This window comes from Salvelinus fontinalis, chromosome 14, assembly GCF_029448725.1.
Source record: "Salvelinus fontinalis isolate EN_2023a chromosome 14, ASM2944872v1, whole genome shotgun sequence".
NCBI lineage: Eukaryota > Metazoa > Chordata > Actinopteri > Salmoniformes > Salmonidae > Salvelinus > Salvelinus fontinalis.
In genome coordinates, this window is record NC_074678.1 from 31,320,174 (window position 1) to 31,339,787 (window position 19,614).

The window sequence follows — 19,614 nt, forward strand, 5'->3', positions numbered from 1 at the left end:
GATGTTCTTATAGGCACTTTAGTATTGCCATTGTAACAGTAAAGCTTCCATCCCTCTCCTCGCCGCTACCTGGGCTCGAACCAGGAACACATCGACAACAGCCACCCTCGAAGCAGCATTACCCATGCAGAGCAAGGGGAACAACTACTCCAAGTCTCAGAGCGAGTGACGTTTGAAACGCTATTAGCGCGCACCCCGCTAACTAGCTAGCCATTTCACATCGGTTACACCAGCCTAATCTCGGGAGTTGATAGGCTTGAAGTCATAAACAGCGCATAAACAATGCTTGAGCCAGGCGGCCCAAACTGCGTGCAATGAACGCAAGAGAAGTGACACAATTTCACCTGGTTAATATTGCCTGCTAACCTGGATTTCTTTCAGCTAAATATGCAGGTTTAAAAACATATACTTCTGTGTATTGATTTTAAGAAAGGCATTGATGTTTATGGTTAGGTACACGTTGGAGCAACGACAGTCCTTTTTCGCGAATGCGCACCGCATCGATTATATGCAATGCAGGACACGCTAGATAAACTAATAATATCATCAACCATGTGTAGTTATAACTAGTGACTGTGATTGATTGATTGTTTTTTATAAGATAAGTTTAATGCTAGCTAGCAGCTTCTGTGACTTCTTACTGCATTCGCATAACAGGCAGGCTCCTCGTGAGGCAGGTGGTTAGAGCGTTGGAATAGTTAACCGTAAGGTTGCAAGATTGAATCCCTGAGCTGACAAGGTAAAAATCTGTCGTTCTGCCCCTGAACAAGGCAGTTAACCCACCGTTCCTAGGCCGTCATTGAAAATAAGAATGTGTTCTTAACTGACTTGCCTAGTTAAATAAAGGTGTGAAATAAAGTTGTTTTTTTTACAGCAAAATCGGCATCCAAAATTACCGATTTCCGATTGTTATGAAAACTTGAAAATCGGCCCTAATTAAATCGGCCATTCCGATTAATCGGTCGACGTCTAATAAATATAGTAACCAAACATCCAATTTTGGACCAAACCATTGAGTAATCCAATGAAATGGTCAAAAGCCACCCACGCCCCCCAATCACCAGTATATAGTATCATTTCTCCATGTCTGACAAGTAGTATGGAGCTTCTTTAGTATAATTTACATTATTTGTGAATTTTAAAACATACAATCCACTTGCAGTGAAGCCATACAACATTTACATAACGTTTTAGGCATCTAGCAGAGGCTCCAATCCAGAGCAACCGACAAGAACCCCGCTCAAGGGCACATCGATGGATCCCCCACCCAGACGACTCTGGGGGCCCGAGGCAGCGGCCCAGTGCTCCCAACCACCAGGCCACCCTCAAAACAGGCATTGGCTGTAACAACCTTTTTTAGAGTCATAAAAAAATATTTATTTTTTTGAACCGCCATTTTACCCATCAATCAGCAATTTCACTCACACTCATCTCCAGTTCCACATTCAAACCCTCGGTTTCCCTCATCCCATTCATCTCTGCTGGCTACTCCATCTGGATTTCTACACACCATATAGAGTATATTTCAACTATGCTGTGATGTTGAACATACAAGTTCAATCTAAATCGAATATAGAATCTGATTGAGAGTTAAATAATAATTAAGATAAATAATTTTGCAAAGAGCAGTGTTTCCGCTGCATATATGGCGCTGCATCACGGCAAAATGATTGCTGCCGCCCCCAAAGAAATATGGAACATGAAAATATATTTCTGCCGAGGCGCAATTTGAAGATGCTAGAACTGTCCACATTAACTTTTCCTCTGCAAACAAAAAGAGTAATGAACAGAAACAGACAACCCCATAGTAGAATAGTTTATCCATTTACCTAGTCGGCTTGTTGTGTGTTCTATAAGAGAAAAATATTAGAGGCGCATTGAAGTTACAGTGCATTCGGAAAGTATTCAGACCCCTGGACGTTACAGCCTAATTCTAAAATGTATAAAATTAAATGTTTTACTCATCAATGTACACACAATACCCCATAATGACAAAGTGAAACAGTTTGACATTTTTGCTAATTTATTAAAAAGAAAAAACAGAAATACCTTATTTACATAAGTATTCAGACCCTTTGCTATGAGACTCGAAATTGAGCTCAAGTGCATCGTTTCCATTGATCATCCTTGAGATGTTTCTACAACTTGGAGTCCACCTGTGGTAAATTCAATTAATTGGACAGGTACACACCTGTCTATATAAAAGGTCCCACAGTTGACAGTGCATGTCAGAGCAAAAACCAAGCCATGAGATCAAAGGAATTGTTAGTAGAGCTCCGAGACAGGATTGTGTCGAGGCACAGAGCTGGGGAAGGGTACAAAAACATTTCTGCAACATTTCTTGGGGACCTTCAGAGTGGCCTACATCATTCTAAAATGGAAGAAGTTTGGAACCACCAAGACTCTTCCGGGTTCTTGATCAGGGAGGTGACCAAGAACTCAATGATAACTCGGACAGAGCTCTAGAGTTCCTCTGTGGAGATGGGAGAACCTTTCAGAAGGACAACCATCTCTGCAGCACTCCACCAAATCAGGCCTTTATGTTAGTGGTCAGACTGAAGCCACTCCTTTGTAAAAGGTACATACATTACAGCCCGCTTGGAGTTTGCCAAAAAGCACCTAAAGGACTCTCAAACCATGAGAAACAAGATTCTCTGGTCTGATGAAACCAAGATTGAACTCTTTGGCCTGAATGCCAAGCGTCACGGAGGAAACCAGGCACCATCCTACGGTGAAGCATGGTGGTGGCAGCCCCGGCCAAAGCCCGGACTTGAACACGATGAAACATCTCTGGAGACCTGAAAATAGCTGTGCAGCGACACTCCCCATCCAACCTGACAGAACTTGAGAGGAACTGCAGAGAAGAAATGGGAGAAACTTCCCAAATATAGGTGTGCCAAGCTTGTAGCGTCATACCCAAGAAGACTTGAGGCTGTAATATCTGCCAGAGGTGCTTCAAAAGTACTGAGTAGAGTCTGAATAGTTTTGTAAATATGATTTTCAAAAAATGATGGGGTATTCTGTGTAGATTAATGAGGGAAAATGTCATCAATTTTAGAATAAGGCTGTAACGTAACAAAATGTGAAAAAGTCAAGGGGTCTAAATAGTTTCCGAATGTACAAACTCTTTGGGCGACCCAACAAAATTCACATAGAAATGTGAGTTATAAATCTGTCACTAATTGAAAGCAAGTCTAAGAAGCGGTAGATATTTTCTATGTGCGATATTTCTATGCTTCCCGTTTGTAAGTTTAGTTTTTGCATTTTTTACTTTATCACAAACTGAAATTAGGTGAACTATTCAAATTTCAGCAACCAGAAAATGGCAGAGCGATTTCTGCATAGTGCATCTTTGAGAACAAATTGTTCTCCAGTTGACAGATTACATTTCCAATATCCCCATCCAAGTGATAATTCTGTAAGAATTATATGAAGGCCAAATAGTATGAAGCTGTGGCTTAGAGTATTGCTTCTTCATCCTTCGTAAAGTATTCCCAGTGAAACTGGTGATGTTTTTTTCCCCTGTTCAGAGAAATTAGCCACTGAAGTCACATGCATTATTTAGCATAATTTACTGTTAAAGTAACAACCACTAAATGCAGTTGTTCCTGCTACTGCAGGGCTACACATTGCAGCCATTTTAAATCGCATATGCACCTAAATATTTTGCTGTGCGACATGGACATTTTATTTAGGAACACCAGTGTGCCTCGGAATTATAAAAAATGTTAAATCACCCAGATGATTTTTGTTGTAATGATCACTTCACTGTAGCGCAGCCAGAGTGCCATGGTGCATACACTGAACTCAGATTCCTGACCATCATGCTTGTGCTCCTAAATGTCTGTGTGTGCTCCTACATTTTTGTAGTGTGCTCCTGCCATATTCTTGTCCCAAAGATTAAGCCATGCTAGTCTTAGTACACATGGTCGATACAGTGAATGGCTCATGAAATCAGTAATTGTTCCATTGTTCCATCCGCTCCAATGTTACTTGGATAACTGTGGCTGAACACCAAGAAATGGCGCTGACTTTGGGGCACACATGCATTTATTAGACAAAACCTATACAGGGTGCTCTCTGGTGCCCCGGCCACTTTTGGTGACCCTTCGTGGCAATCATTAGAATTTCTGCCCCTATCAACTTTCAATGGAAGTTTCTGTGCCTACCATGGTGACCACGGGTAATGGGGAAATCAGGGTTCGATTCCAAAGAGGGAGCCTTGAGAAACAGCTACTACTTCCAAGAAAGGCAGCAGGCACACAAATGATCCACTCCCGATTCAGGGAGGTGGTGATAAAAAAAATCCAACACAGGACTCTTTTGGGTCCCTGTAATTGGAATGAGTACACTTTAAATCCTTTAATGAGGGTCCATTACTGATGTTAAGGAGTTATGTTTAGAAGCATTTTTACAGTGGTCAAAAACTTCTGAAAGTATCATTGTTTTAACAGTAAAATTTGACTGCATGTTGTACATTGTCCATCGGTGTGATGTCCTATTAGGTGACGCCAAAAAATAAAAGGTGCTGTCTTGGACAACAGCCACCTTCGAAGCAGTGTTACCCACAACTACTTCAAGTCTCAGAGCGAGTGACGTTTGAAAGGCTATTAGCGCGCACCCCGCTAACTAGCTAGCCATTTCACATCGGTTACACCAGCCTAATCTCGGGAGTTGATAAGCTTGAAGTCATAAACAGCGCAATGCTTGAAGCATTGTGAAGAGCTGCTGGCAAAACGCACGAAAGTGCTGTTTGAATGAATGCTTACGAGCCTGCTGGTGCCTACCATCGCTCAGTCAGACTGCTCTATCAAATCATATACTTAATTATAACACACAGAAACACGAGCCTTAGGTCATTAATTTTGTCGGATCCGGAAACTATCATCTCGAAAACAAAACGTCTATTCTTTCAGTGAAATACGGAACCGTTGCGTATTTTATCGAACGGGTGGCATCCATAAGTCTAAATATTCCTGTTACATTGCACAACCTTCAATGTTGTCATAATTACGTAAAGTTCTGGCAAATTAGTTCGCAACGAGCCAGGCGGCCCAAACTGTTGCATATACCCTGACTCTGCGTGCAATGAACGCAAGTAACACAATTTCACCTGGTTAATATTGCCTGCTAACCTGGATTTCTTTTAGCTAAATATGCAGGTTTAAAACTATATACTTCTGTGTATTGATTGTAAGAAAGGCATTGATGTTTATGGTTAGGTACAGTCGTGCAACGATTGTGCGTTTTCCGCAAATGCGCTTTTGTTAAATCATCCCCCGTTTGGCGAAGTTGGCTGTCTTTGTTAGGAAGAAATAGTCTTCACACAGTTCTCAACGAGCCAGGCGGCCCAAACTGCTGCATATACCCTGACTGTGTTGCAAGAGAAGTTACAGAATTTTCCTAGTTAAAAGACATTCATGTTAGCAGGCAATATTAACTAAATATGCAGGTTTAAAAATATATACTTGTGTATTGATTTTAAGAAAGGCCTTTGGATGTTTATGGTTAGGTACACGTTGGAGCAACGAGTCCTTTTTCGCAAATGCGCACCGCATCGATTATATGCAACGCAGGACACGCTAGATAAACTAGTAATATCATCAACCATGTGTAGTTATAATTAGTGACTGATTGATTGTTTTTTATAAGATAAGTTTAATGCTAGCTAGCAAACTTACTGTGGCTTCTTACTGCATTCGCGTAACAGGCAGGCTCCTTGTGGAGTGCAATGTAAGGCAGGTGGTTAGAGCGTTGGACTAGTTAACCGGAAGGTTGCAAGATTGAATCCCCGAGCTGACAATGTAAAAATCTGTCGTTCTGCCCCTGAACAAGGCAGTTAACCCACCGTTCCTAGGCCGTCATTGAAAATAAGAATGTGTTCTTTAACTGACTTGCCTAGTTAAATAAAAGGTGTAAAAAAATATATAATTTTTTAATTATCGGCCAAATCGGTGTCCAAAAATACCGATTTCCTACTGTTATGATTCCGAATTAAAATCGCTCAACCTCTACACCACACTGCCAGGTCTCGGACCTCCTCTCTATAGGCTGCCTCATCACCGTCGTGTCGTCAGCAAACTTGATGATGGTGTTGGAGTCTTACGCAGCCACGCAGTTGTGGGTGAACAGAGAGTACAGGAGGAGACTAAGCACACACCCCTGAGGGGCTCCCATGTTGAAGGTGGATGTGTTGCCTACCCTCACCACCAGGAAACACATCAGGAATTCCAGCATCCAGTTGCAGAGGGTTCGGTCCCAGGGTCCTGAGCTTGGAGGGGACTGTGGTATAGAATGCTGAGCTGTAGTCAATGAACAGCATTCTTACATACTGTAGGTGTTCCTTTTGTCCAGGTGGGTAAGGGCAGTGTGGAGTGCAATAGATATTGCGTCGTCTGTGGATCTGTTGCAGCGAAATGGGAATTGGAGTGGGTCCAGGGTGATGGTGTTGATGTGAGCCATGACCAGCCTTTCAAAATATTCATGGCTATAGCATTTCTTGGCGTTCTTGGGCATGGGGACTCTGGTGGTCTCCTTGAAACAAGTTGGTATTACAGACCGGGTTTATTGTTACAAAGTGGGATTAAAATAGATTTAATTGTCAACAATCTACTGCAAAATACTTTAATGTCAAGGAGGAATATTTTAGATAAGTTGTATAAGTATTCCGCCCCTAAAATGAATTAAGGAGTGTCATTTGGCTTAACAAATCAAATAATAAGTTACATGGACTTACTGTGTGAAATAGGGGTTGACATGAGTTGATTGACTAACACTTACTCTGTCCTCCATACATCCATCTGTAAGGTCCCTCAGTCAAGTATTGCATTTCAAGCACAGATTCAACTACTAAAACAAGGCCGCTTTTGAAAAGCCTCAAAGAAGGGTAGTGATTGGTAATAATAACAAATCAGATATTAAATATTTATTTTAGCAAGGTATTTATTTGTTTGGGGTGACAGGTAGCCTAGTGGTTAGAGCGTTGGGCCAGTAACCGAAAGGTTGCTAGATCGAATCCCTGAGCTGACAAGGTAAAAATCTGTCATTTTGCCCCTGAACAAGGCAGTTAACCCACTGTTCCTAGGCCGTCATTGTAAATAAGAATTTGTTCTTAACTGACTTGCCTAGTTAAATAAAAAGGTAAAAAAATATATTTATTTATTTATTAAAAGTCTAGTTAATTATGCTGTGGATTATACAGTCTAAAAAACATTAAGGACACCTGCTCTTTCCATGACAGACTGACCAGGTAAAACCTATGATCCCTTATTGATGTCACCTGTTAAATCCACTTCAATCAGTATAGATGAAGGGGGAGACAGGTTCAAGAAGGATTTCTAAACCTTGAGACAATTGAGACAAGGATTGCGTGTGTGCCAGTCAGAGGGTGAATGGCCAAGACAAAAAAAGTTCCTTTGAATGGGGGTATAGTAGTAGGTGCCAGGTGCACCAGTTTGTGTCAAGAACTGCAACGCTGCTGGGATTTTCACACTCAACAGTTTCCCATATATATATCAAGAATGATTCACCACCCAAAGGACATTCAGATAACTTGACACACAACTGTGGGAAGCATTGGAATCAACATGGGACAGCATCCCTTTGGAACGCTTGACACCTTGTAGAGTCCTTGCCCCAACGAATTGAGGCTGTTCTGAGGGCAGGAGGTGGGCGGGGGGGCAACTTAATTAGGAAGGCAGTCCTAATGTTTGGTATACTCAATGGATATAAGGGCAGTTTGTGGGACTGGTAACAGATAAAGACTGACTGATGCTGTTGAAAAGCAGTTATTGAGGAGAAACGACCACATCGGATGTCCAAGGAAAACAAGGCTTGGATGGCTGCAGGTCAAGTTGTCTAGTCCCTGTGTCCTTTTGTGGACAACAGGGGGAGGAGGTACCATTTCATAGAGCCTGTGCTGGCAGATTAAAGGGTGTAACATTAATACAAAGCATGAGCTTATATATATATAAAAAAAAGAAAGAAGAATCGAGTTGTATGTTTATTCTGTTACCCAGTAGGTGATTTATTTCAGTCATTAATGATCTAGAAAGAAATGACTAAAACATACATTTGAAATGGAGTGCAGTGTCATTTGTCTGGTCTCTTTTGGGACCCTGTCACATCCATAAGAACATTTTTCTCTAGCCTTATTATGAAAGCGCAAATACTTCTATAAATTGTTGAGGTCTGCCAATGAAAATACATTTTCAAATAAAGAATTCTAAATTGTAACTATTCAAGATACTGGCGATTTCTTGTTTGAGGTACACTGCATTTTCAGACGACAACAAAAGTTTGGTGAAGAAATGTTTAATTTATAAACACTTATTTTGCACAGAGTCACATCCATAACGGAGAATGTCACATCCATAACGGTCAACTTCTTTAAAGTATATGACAATTTTTATATTTTCATCATTGTTGTTCATGTGTGGATCGAAGCCTTACTTTCAAAGTGGCTATTAACATTTTAACCTAAGACTTAGCGATTCACAGACATTTGCTGATGTGTCCATTCTCCCAAAAATGCCTGTCCATTTCCGTCACATCCATAACGCAAGTTGTTGTTCCGTTACTTCAAAGTGGTATAAGTTAGAATTTTGTAATTTTGTCTATACTTCACCTATAGGGTTCTACAAATATACAGTACATTCGGAAAGTATTCAGACCCCTTCTATATCTCACATTTTTTAAGTGACAACCTTAATCTCAAATTGATTAAATAAAAACATATCCTCAATCTACACACAATACCCCACAATGACAAAGCGAAAACAGGTTTAGACATCTTTGCAAATAAAACAGAAATACCATATTTACACAAGTATTCAGACCCTTTGCTATGAGACTCGGGTGCATCCGGTGTCTATTGCTCATCCTTGAGATGTTTCTACAACTTGATTGGACTCCACCTGTGGCAAATTCAATTAATTGGACATGATTTGGAAAGGCACACACCTGTCTACATAAAGGTCCCACAGTTGACAGTGCATGTCAGAGCAAAAACCAAGCCATGAGGTCGAAGGAATTGTCTGTAGTGCGCCGAGGCAGGATTGTAGTTGTAGCATCATGCTGTGGGGATGTTTTTCATCAGCAGAGACTGGGAAACTAGTCAGGATCGAGGGAAAGATGAACGGAGCAAAGTACAAAGAGATCCTTGATGAAAACCTGCTCCAGAGCGCTCAGGACCTCATACTGGAGCGAAGATTCACCTTCCAACAGGACAACAAGCCTAAGCACACAGGCAACGCAGGAGTGGTTTCGGGACAAGTCTCTGAACGTCCTTGAGCGGCCCAGCCAGAGCCCGGACTTGAACCCGATCGCACATCTCTGGAGACCCGAAAATAGCTGTGCCGCGACACTCCCCATCCAACCAGACATCTTTATAGATCTGCAGAGAAGAATGGGAGAAACTGCACGAATACAGGGTTGCCAAGCTTATAGAGCCATACCCAAGAAGACTCAAGGCTGTAATCACTGCCAAAGTTGCTTCAACAAAGTTCTGAGTAAAGGGTCTGAATTTAATACATTTGCTAAAAATTCTAAACCCATTTTTGCTTTATCATTATGGGGTGTTGTGTGTAGATTGAGAGGGGGAAAAAAACATTTAATCCATTTTAGAATAAGTCTGTAACATAAAATGTGGAAAAAGTGGTCTGAATACTTCCCGAATGCACTGTACACATTAACATTTATGCCTGATAAGTCAATTTTGTGAGGCATTTTGTGTGCAAATGTCATATCCGTAATGCTGAAATTGCCCTTACTCATTGTTAGGAAGAATGATGGTTTAAAAATCAGATGATTTTATGAATCCCATAAATTAAAATGTACTAGCTTAATTTCTCAGATGAAATTACATTATCAGTTTCTAACTACAGAAATGATTTTTGCACAATCTGATATGGTGGGTGTCGAAATCCTATGTCCTTGTGCATGAGGGGGAAGAACCCATGTTTGAGTGACCAGGGAGGGGAACGCACAAACATGTGGACAGCTGCACTAGACTGGAGGTCAGCCAGGGGAGCTAAAGCAAAACACACCACTCATGCCCAAACTTAGGTCAGAGGAGTTCACATGGGTCAAAGCCTCAGAGGAGGACACAAGTCAAACCAGCAGCACATAAAAGCCTAAAGTACCCTGGAGAAAAACAATCTTACGGGCAGTAATGCCCAGTAACAGTTCAGTAATGCCATTATCTGTTGCCTGGCTGAACAGGTCCATGCTGCTTGCTAGCTGATGAGATCAATCAACGGGGCACAATGCCATTGCCCTAATTAGGAAAGGTGAGAGAGTAGCTAGCTAGTAACTACAACCATTGAAACAAATTATTTGGTTAACTTCAAATGTACTCATGGAGCAACAGTGATGTTACGGAAATAATGCTAGAGCCGGATATAAAATGGACATGAGGATAAAAATACCCAAAACAGATGGAACGTTTCAGACAGAGAGGAGAAGCAGCGCAGGATTTCAGAAGTAAAAGAGATTAAATTACAGCGCTAACCTCGGCTTTCAATGCGGTTAGCAAAGCCTTCAATATGTGTCTAGTCAGAGATAATGACCTCCCTGGGAGATACAAATGTAAAGATAATCATACACGGTCCAGTGTGGCTGTGTAGGTGTTGACGCCAAGCCCACACTCGAGTGCAGCGTTCCGACGCCATTTCTGACAAACAACCTCTCTCGTAGGGTGCAGAGTTACACCAAGGCCTTTTTCCAAGAGACTTCTAATTGGCAACTTTAAATGACCCCATTAAAACTTATGGATATACCAGCGTTTACAGTGACATTCAGGCTTCTACATGACTGGAGGAAAACAGAAACTTAAAATGTTGCAGAGGAAGCTCAATTTCTGGCTGGCTTCCCTTCACCAATCAGAAAATAAATGGGTCTTGCCATTTCATGTGGTTTCCCAGACCCACGCTCTGTATATTGCAGAGGAAGCTCAATTTCTGGCCCGGCCTCCCTTCACCAATCAGAAAATAAATGGGTCTTGCCATTTCATGTGGTTTCCCAGACCCACGCTCTGCAGGCTGCAGAATTAAAATCTTGACTTGTAACCTCTGAGCCCCCTATGCTGGTTTACCCTGAGATTCCATTTCATCTTTGAGATAAAAGGTAAGAACCCTACTGTGTGTGTGTACATGCATGCACACATCACCATGAGACAGTACTGTAGTTGACTTGTTCTCATAGTGATATTATGCAACAATTCCCTTACCTCCCTCAAGGAGTTCTAGTGGGCGTTTCTCTGTCGTGTATATCATGACCTGGGAAGTTAATTATTTTTCCTTCTCTTTAATATAATACAAATTGAGCATGGTTGACTCATTAACAGTGCATGGGACCAAGCTACAGATAAGTAAATATTTTCCTGTGGGGGAAAGACACATTGTCAGCACTAAAATGTTTCCTGTCTCTTAAAGGTCAACAAGTCATCAGGGGTGGGGTGTTCAGCTGCTGTAAGGAAACTGGATTCAATTACCTTGGCCAAACTACAGTAACACAAAAAAAAATTTTTAAAAAAAAATGAATGTCACAATGCAGCAAACCAATGGCAAGCTGCACTAGTTGTAGTGAAGTAGTGTAGAGGAATGTTAGATTGGAGGGGATGGCAAAATATAGACCTACAGTATGTAATTTGAAAAAGACAGTGGTGAGGATGATTAATGTAGGAGTGCATCCAAACAGAAACACACCACAGCCATGCCATTTAGTCAAACATGTTGGCCTTACCAATTTGATGGCCACATATTCGTTGGTGTAGAGGTTCTTCCCCAGCCGCAGCTCTCCAAAATTGCCACAGCCAATCTTTTTTCCGACACGGAAGTTTGGGCCAACCATAAGAACCCCAGAGTTGGTCCCTGTACCCCGGCCCCCATGTCCAGTCCTGCTGCCAGCTGCCTTAGACATCTTTTTCCCTTCCTCTGTCTCTCCTTTACTCCCCTTCTTGTCAAAATCCATAAGCTTGTGATACCCTGGCCTCTCCACGATTACTCTCCGGCCATGCAAATCACAGAGGGGCCAAAACAACCAGGACTCTTAAGGGAGGGGAAAGGCGATACAAAGACAGAGGAAAGGTGTTGTATAGAAATATGCAGTGTATTAAAAGCCACTTCCACAGGGGTAAAACTGCAACCAAAACACACAGTATGTCTATCTGCCAATGTTGTACTGTCCCCTTCTTGTTTATGGTGGTCGACTCCTTTCTTCTCTGTTTGTCCAACTCCAGTCTCAGAGTAGCATGTCCCGGCCTGAAGTGGGCAGGTTGTGCTAGCATGCACCCACGCACACACAAACACAACAAGCACTTGGAATCCCAGCTACTGGATCCACAACGCAGCTTGGCAACTTTCCCCGGAGCCCCTCATTGCATCCTTCTGGTCACTCTTTGGTAATACAGCAGACATTTTTCATGTTCCAGTGCCACGGCAGAAGAGGCAATGGTGAAGGCAGAGTCAACAATGATGATGAGATACTGCAGTAGAGTTCTGTTAATTTGGATATCTGAAAAACACAAACAAACTGAATTATCCCTTAGGTGTAACAATCCATTACAGAACATCTTGCCAAATACACATTTGCAGCGGTCAGATATCAATGACATGTCTTTTCTAATTGAAAGCCTTAAAAATGCAGCAATCTGCATGCAACAATAGTCTGAGATAGAATTTTATAAAGCCTAGTATGTTACTGGTAATTCATACATTTCTAGCCTGAAGTAGAAATGGGATCCATTTTCTGAGTGGTACATGCAGTGAATTCAATAAAGCAATCAATACGGGTGGAAACATCACATACTAGACTGAGTGTTGTGATGAGAACAATGCACCCCTTTCCAGGACGTATCATTTTGAATGTCCAAAAACCAACACTATAGGGCTATGGCTTTGGACAAATGGTGTTCCTTGACTATTAGCTATAAAGACTATCAAACATGACTGATTCACAGGAATGTAAAATTTGACAAATTCAACTGGAGTGTGCTACATAGCCTATGCCTTGGCACACTCATCCACAACTTTTATCAATATATCAGTTTTCACTGGTAGTGTGATTTGACAGCCTTTGAATAGTTAATAGCATACATGGAGGTTTCTGTATAACCCTGAGGCCCAGCTTCCCTCCCTATCCTTCCCTTGGGAACTGTGATGTTGCTGATATTCATGGAGAGCAGGTAATGCCAGCAAAATCAGCAGGCAGCTATGCTTTCCTCAGGAAATGCACATAAACTGATCAATGACTGCCAAAATGCCTCTCCATCCTGATAGCCTGGAAAACTGATTCACATCAGTTAAGGGGATACATTGAAATGGAGAGGGCAAGCCAAAGGGCTTACCTATATAATATGTTCATCTTTGAAATAACATGTAAAGAAAGCAGTAACACACAACATTAACCAATTTAACTTGGCGAGTGCAAGCTTTATGCAGCAGTAGAATAAACTCATTTACATGAGTAGAATAGGCTACATGTAGGAATGTGTGTGCCTTCACCTGTGCAAAGACAAACAGAAGCATGTGTTCAGAGTAGATAAGGTCAATTATTAAAAATCACTGTATCCTCTATGTAGTTGGACAAGTCTTGGTCAATAAAAAGGTCAATCAATTAAATGGAAACGCCATTACTTGTTAAATGTATCCACCACCACAAATTATGAAATTGTGAGAGCACTGAATACATGCTACTTCCATCTCAGTAATGTAAACAGAGTGGGGTGGCAAGTGAGGCTGGTTTTAATAGGAAAAACATATTTAAAACCGGACAGTAAAAATAAAATAATTTGAGTCAGTGTGCTGATAAATCTATCTCCAACGGACTTTGTTTAACTGAGAAATTGAAAAGACAAAGAAACAGAACTTAACACTACAGTCGACTAACTAAACAGTTGAATATTATTGTCACATTTTTTTTACCTGGCATAAATTGCCAACATGGTTATGAGTGTAATCACCGCCTTTCATACATAAATTAGCCAGCATGTGTTTACAATATAGTCATCATTCAAGCAATATAAAGATACTAACTAGCTATGAATAATATAGCCTATATGAACCGTTGCATTTAATCCTATTTGGTAGCCAATTTGACACTGAAGAAACAAATGCCTGGTCAAATGTTTGCGCGACTAATTTTCACGAAATGTTGTGTTAGCTAGCTATTTGCCTTAGTAACCTGCTATATTCTCTTTCCAAATAGTTGAGTCCTAACAGTAACAGACACACGAAACAATAACGTCTACAGTAACTTAGCTAACAAGTAAGACTAGTGACAAAATATAAAGCTAGCTTATGTGATGAAGACAACTCCACTGGTTAATGAAGGCCTCACATCGAGCTAGCTCGCTAATTTAGCTAGCTCATTATTTTCCTCGCGCAGAGTTCATGCTAGCTACCGAGTTATCTAGTCTGATTATATGGCAGTTGCTGTCAGTTGTGTGGCCCATTTAGGAAAGGTAGCTTAACCTGGTACCCGTATGAAGAGGACAATGCTTGTGATCAGTCTGTAGTTTCCATATTTTTCTACTTGTCAACTCCGTAAATACTCCGCAGAAGTTAAAGAAACGGGAGTCTGATTTTTTTTAAATCAAATCGTTACAGACTTGCAAGCGAGATAGCTACCGTACCGTCCGTAGTGCTACCTAGCTAACGTTCGCGAACTAGCTACTACTAGCGTGCTGAGGTGAGGTAGCTGACGTGTAATTGGCCAATACTGATACATTATCACCAGCTTGTTTTATTGTCAAACTATTCAAATTGATGATTAGTTCGCTACTCATCGAACATACCCTGGCCTACTAGCTACTTGTTCCCAAAACACACTGATCAGTCACGTACTAGCTAACGTTAGCAAGCTAATGCCGAGTAGAACAAGCTAAAACTGCATACAACATCAAATATTCATTGCCATAACCTTAATTACACATTAATCAAGGCAAACCCTTGTAATATTGCAAACACATTATACGAAGTACGTAAAAGCGAATTAACAAAGTGCATTTCACCTAAATTAGCTGCGTTTGTTTTCAGTTCCCAAACATAACATCCGTGGGCAACTCCTTAATCCCTACAACATAAATCCAGTTTGTAGCTAGCTCTTTCCTTAGCTAGGTCGTTAATTTACGGCTAAATGCGATTGCCTTCGGAAAAAACTCCCCCACTTAACCATGTATCATCAAAGAAACGTATTTTACCTGTCAACGTGTATTTTCAAAGTGGACGTATCAACATGGTCATATATTTACGAGATTTTATCTCTTCTCCCTCGCTAGGTCTTGCTGTCTCTTTAAGTCTCCCAGACGATGAGCAAGCATTCAGCGTCATCTTTCACTCCTACCGTTATCCTTGCGCTGGTAAACTAGCGCACCTTGCTTGAAGAATAGGACCAAAATCCATACAGCTCAATAACCCATGAAAATAGTCGAGTGTGGATGCTGTGGCTCAGTTTCCAGCTATACAATTTATGAAGCACAAATTCTGAGCTTTTGTGAACTACTGGACTGTCATTTGGTAAAGCATAGCAAAATCATGAAACATCAAGAGCATTTGTTTGTCTAACTTTGGTGTCTTGAGGGGGCTATATAACGTACTAGACATACAAGTAATTGGCATGTCCTACTGATTTACACAGCATGAGAATTTGGTAAAATATTTCCTCCTCTGCCATAACCCTTATTTCAATCATTTATTGTGCTTTTGACTAGTATATTAGTTCAATCTAACAATCTTCAATCTGAAGCTCTATAGTTGATGTGTGCTGTAGGCCTAAAATCACCATCTGCTACCTCTGGTCACCTGGCTGGTAGCCTCCCGTGCCAGGCTTATTGGGTGTCCTGACACAGGGGTATCTGGTTGGCACTCCCTCCCTGCAAAGAATCTGTTGGAGCACATCCCAGTCATTTACCCTCTGTTCTAACACCTTGACCTCCCATTGCTTGAGTTATTGCCTTCTTCTGCCCTAGACCAGACCCAAACTCAACGGGGTTATTATTTTTCTATTTGCAAAAAGATACAAATGGAAACTAAAAAGATTCAAAATAATTGTATTGACACAAAGTTGAATTATGATTTTATTGTGTATTACCATGAAATTAATGTAGGATAGGCCTAAAGATTCACTGGGGCGGCAGGTTGCCTAGTGGTTAGAGCATTGGGCCAGTAACTGAAAAGTTGCTGGATCGAATCCCTGAGCTGACAAGGTAAAAATCTGTCATTCTGCCCCTGAACAAGGCAGTTAACCAACTGTTCCCCAGTAGGCCATCATTGTAAATAAGAATTTGTTCTTAACTGACTTGCCTAGTTAAATATATATTTTTTAAATCATACCTTGAGACATTACAGAAAATTGTCTTGAACAAATTAATATATGATGTGAAAAAAGTGCCCGAAATCACATCTCAATTCTCTATTCTCCTAAGTGCTTGTCATAAGTGAGTAAAAACTGACTGTAACATCTCTATGCAAATGAAGTATGTACCAATCCACTCCTGATTGCGATCAACATACCTTGAGTGTTTCTTAATCAATCTAATCATCTACAGACATAATCACTTGTCAGAGGTCCTTCACACATACATACAGATGTACAGTGTCAAAGTATACAATCAGTAGTTTATGTGTCCGTATTGATACTAGTGCACCAGTGTACCAGTCCCTTTTTGCCATCACACACTGTAGAGAAGTTAAAGACCCAGGTTGGAGTGGGGTACATCTTTACTGGGAAAGAAAGTCTGAAGGGAAAGGCTGCAGTTTTTACCAACCGGTGGGGCAACTCCTAAGCTGTGTTGCTGTAAAATGGGCCAGAATTTGGGGGTGAAATGTAGGCCAGCTGACAGCATCCCTAAAGCATGATGATGTGGAAGGTGGTTCCGCTCTCCATACACAAAGGGAAAAACGGGAGGATAATGTAATCTTGTGTGGACCTGAGTTGCAATGGCGTCTCCAGGACAAGAAATGGTGGGAGCATCACTGACTTCACAGAGAAGAGCGAATTTGCTTTGTGTTTTGGAGTCCTTAGTAGTGCTCTCTTCCCCTCCTGCCTTAGTCTGATGTGGATCCTCCAGGCTTTGCTCTCTGCGAAGAGGGGAGCATCGCTGTCCCTTACGAAGCTTTGCTCTTCTGTTCTTGAACCACACCTGGAGGAGCATATTATTTAGTTATTGGTGAAGGGTTGAAGTGTTTATAAAGCTTTTAAAAAGTTATATCTAAAAGCACTACAGCTTTTATATACAGTTCCTTTCAGGAAAGTATTCTGACCCCTTGACTTTTTCCACATTTTGTTACGTTACAGCCTTATTCTTAAATGTATTAAATTATTTTTTCCCCCCTCACACAATACCCCATAATGACTAAGCACATTTTTGCTCATTTATACAAAATACAAATTTAAAATATCTCATTTACATAAGTATTCAGACCCTTTACTCTGTACTTTGTTGAAGCACCTCTGGCAGCAATGAAAGCATCTTGGGTGTGACGCTACAAGCTTGGCACACCTGTATTTTGGGAGTTTCTCCCATTCCTCTCTGCAGATCCTCTCAAGCTCTGTCAGGTTGGATGGGGAGAGTTGTGCACAGCTATTTTCACCTCCCTGACCAAGGCCCTTCTACTCCGATTGCTCAGTTTGGCCGGGTGCCCAGCTCTAGGAAGAGTCTTGGTGGTTCCAAACTTTTTCCATTTAAGAATGATGGAGGCCACTGTGTTCTTGGGGACCTTCAATACTGCAGAAATGTTTTGGTACCCTTCCCCAGATCTGTGCCTCGACACAATCCTGTCTCGGAGCTCTAAGGACAATTCCTTCGACCTTTTGGCTTGGTGTTTTCTCTGTCATGCAGGTGTGTGCCTTTTCAAATCATGTCCAATCAATTGAATTTACCACAGGTGGACTCCAATCAAGTTGATGAAACATCTCAAGGATGATCAATGGAAACAGGACGCACCCGAGGTCAATTTCAAGTCTCATAGCAAAGGGTGTAACGAATTATGTAAATAAGGTATTTCTATTTTTTATTTTTAATACATTTGCAAACATTTCAAAACACCTGTTTTTGCTTTGTCATTATCTGGTATTGTGTGTAGATTGCAGATAAATATTAATAAATAATAATAATAATACAAATATTTAATACATTTTCGAATAAGGTTGTAACGTAACAAAATGTGGAAAAAGTCAAGGGGTCAGAATACTTTCCGAAGGCGCTGTATATTACAAGAATAACGTTAGTAAAAGTAGCAGTTCAAATAAATATTATGAATGAATAAAAGCACACAGGCTGGTCCTTTTTGAAGAGCGACCTTTACTGACCTGAATGCGAGCTTCAGGCAGGTTGACGCAGACAGCCAGTCTTTCTCTCATGCTTACATCAGGGTACTGGGTCTGTTGGAAGGCTTTCTCTAGAGCCTGTAGCTGGGACACAGTGAAGGCTGTGCGGCTCCGACGCTGCTTTTGCTGGTTCCCATAACGGGCCTCCAGGATCAACTCTGTGGGGACAGAGGAAAAGCCACAACAAGATTAGTGGTGAAACAGCCAGCCAGTTGGCATTTCAGATGTCGGGCTAAATGTGAAAATACCAGCATTTTGGCAGTCTACAAATGTTTTTTAATGTTGTTTTTTTTGTGTGTGTGTGGAAAATGTTGCCACCTGCATTTGTTTGATTGCATGCATCGATTGCAGACACTGTCATAAATTAAAGTAGTCTAGTCTAAATACCTGCAAGTCTTTCAGCAACAGAGAACGTGTTAACCGAGGAGGGATTGGTCAATGAATAAACCTGGTACTGGTCTGCCATCTGGTGGTGGTCGAAACAGACGGAGTTGAAGCTGTGTAGAGGATAGACTCCACTGTTGGATCCCCCGCAGAAATTCAAAGCATTCATAGCGCCCCTAAATTAATATAGACAAAATAACAGTTTTTATTTTATTTGCCTTACACCATAATAACTAAGCATACAATTTCGCCTATATAGCTTATTGTACATGTAGGACGCTTGCACTGTGCAAAATTGCACGGTGCAATTTTGATTTACAGTCTAAACTCACTTTAAAAATAAAAAAATACAGGACAAACGGTAAATATACATTTTCAACTTTCTTGATAGTTCAAGGTAATTGAAAGTTATTCTTCTCTAAGCATAAACCATTGCCACTTGATTTAGTGGCAATCTGTTGCAGTAGGCTACCAACATACAACTATTTTCAAAATACAGATCAGACAAAAAAAAATATTCCAGTGATGAAGTGTGTAAAAATTCCAGTATTTTTTATTTTACCTGAAAAGCTCACAAAACAGCAGAAATGTAACCGATTCTCGTGCAATTTGGAGGCAAAGAGGTCCACCTATACAGTCCAATACTTTCGAAATGCAGGCCTTATCCTCGTCCACCACGGCATGGATCTAATTCTCCGAAAACCATTCTCACCCACCGACCCACGACTATTTAAGAAGCATTTACTCCAGCTCCCCTCAACCATTAGCCAATAGAAAGAAAGGTATTAGCCTGGATTAGGTGGGATGAGGGAAAAGAGGGGAGTCCAAGGGCTCAAGTTTTTGAAACTATTGAACTTGGGGAGATTTACGCAAAGGATCCCCCCACAATAAACGAGCGTTTCA

General features: G+C 41.1%; 2 protein-coding genes across 4 annotated transcripts in view; both read right to left on the minus strand.

Annotated features, from left to right (window-relative positions):
• The window catches only part of LOC129810623 (casein kinase I), a 42,698-nt gene extending 27,373 nt beyond the window's left edge, over positions 1-15,325 (minus strand). The window contains exons 1-2 of one of the 3 annotated variants that reach the window (XM_055861320.1): positions 15,200-15,325; positions 11,743-12,513 (exon numbers count right to left, since the gene is read on the minus strand). In XM_055861320.1, coding sequence (XP_055717295.1) covers positions 11,743-11,970 — 228 coding nt within the window. In that variant the 5' untranslated portion in view covers positions 11,971-12,513; positions 15,200-15,325. Of the gene's footprint in view, positions 1-11,742; positions 12,514-15,010; positions 15,154-15,199 lie in introns of those variants that run through there. The other 2 variants (XM_055861322.1, XM_055861321.1) reach the window with 2 other exon arrangements.
• A 737-nt stretch (positions 15,326-16,062) lies between these two features.
• On the minus strand, positions 16,063-19,408 carry LOC129869277 (diencephalon/mesencephalon homeobox protein 1-B-like). The gene is made up of 4 exons (XM_055943635.1): positions 19,274-19,408; positions 18,715-18,887; positions 18,310-18,485; positions 16,063-17,140 (listed from the first exon to the last, which is right to left on the minus strand). The coding sequence occupies exons 2-4, from the start codon at positions 18,878-18,880 to the stop codon at positions 16,688-16,690; spliced, it is 795 nt and encodes a 264-aa protein (XP_055799610.1). The 5' UTR covers positions 18,881-18,887; positions 19,274-19,408; the 3' UTR covers positions 16,063-16,687.
• Between the last annotated feature and the right edge of the window lie 206 nt (positions 19,409-19,614).

What these genes read in the sequence shown, in the direction of transcription:
- LOC129869277 (XM_055943635.1), bottom strand. Translation starts at nt 18,880, where the DNA reads ATGAATGCTTTGAATTTCTGCGGGGGATCCAACAGTGGAGTCTATCCT. An exon ending in TGTTGCTGAAAGACTTGCAG is followed by an intron (nt 18,486 to 18,714) that starts GTATTTAGACTA and finishes CTGTCCCCACAG; the next exon opens with AGTTGATCCTGGAGGCCCGT. An exon ending in TGCCTGAAGCTCGCATTCAG is followed by an intron (nt 17,141 to 18,309) that starts GTCAGTAAAGGT and finishes ATGCTCCTCCAG; the next exon opens with GTGTGGTTCAAGAACAGAAG.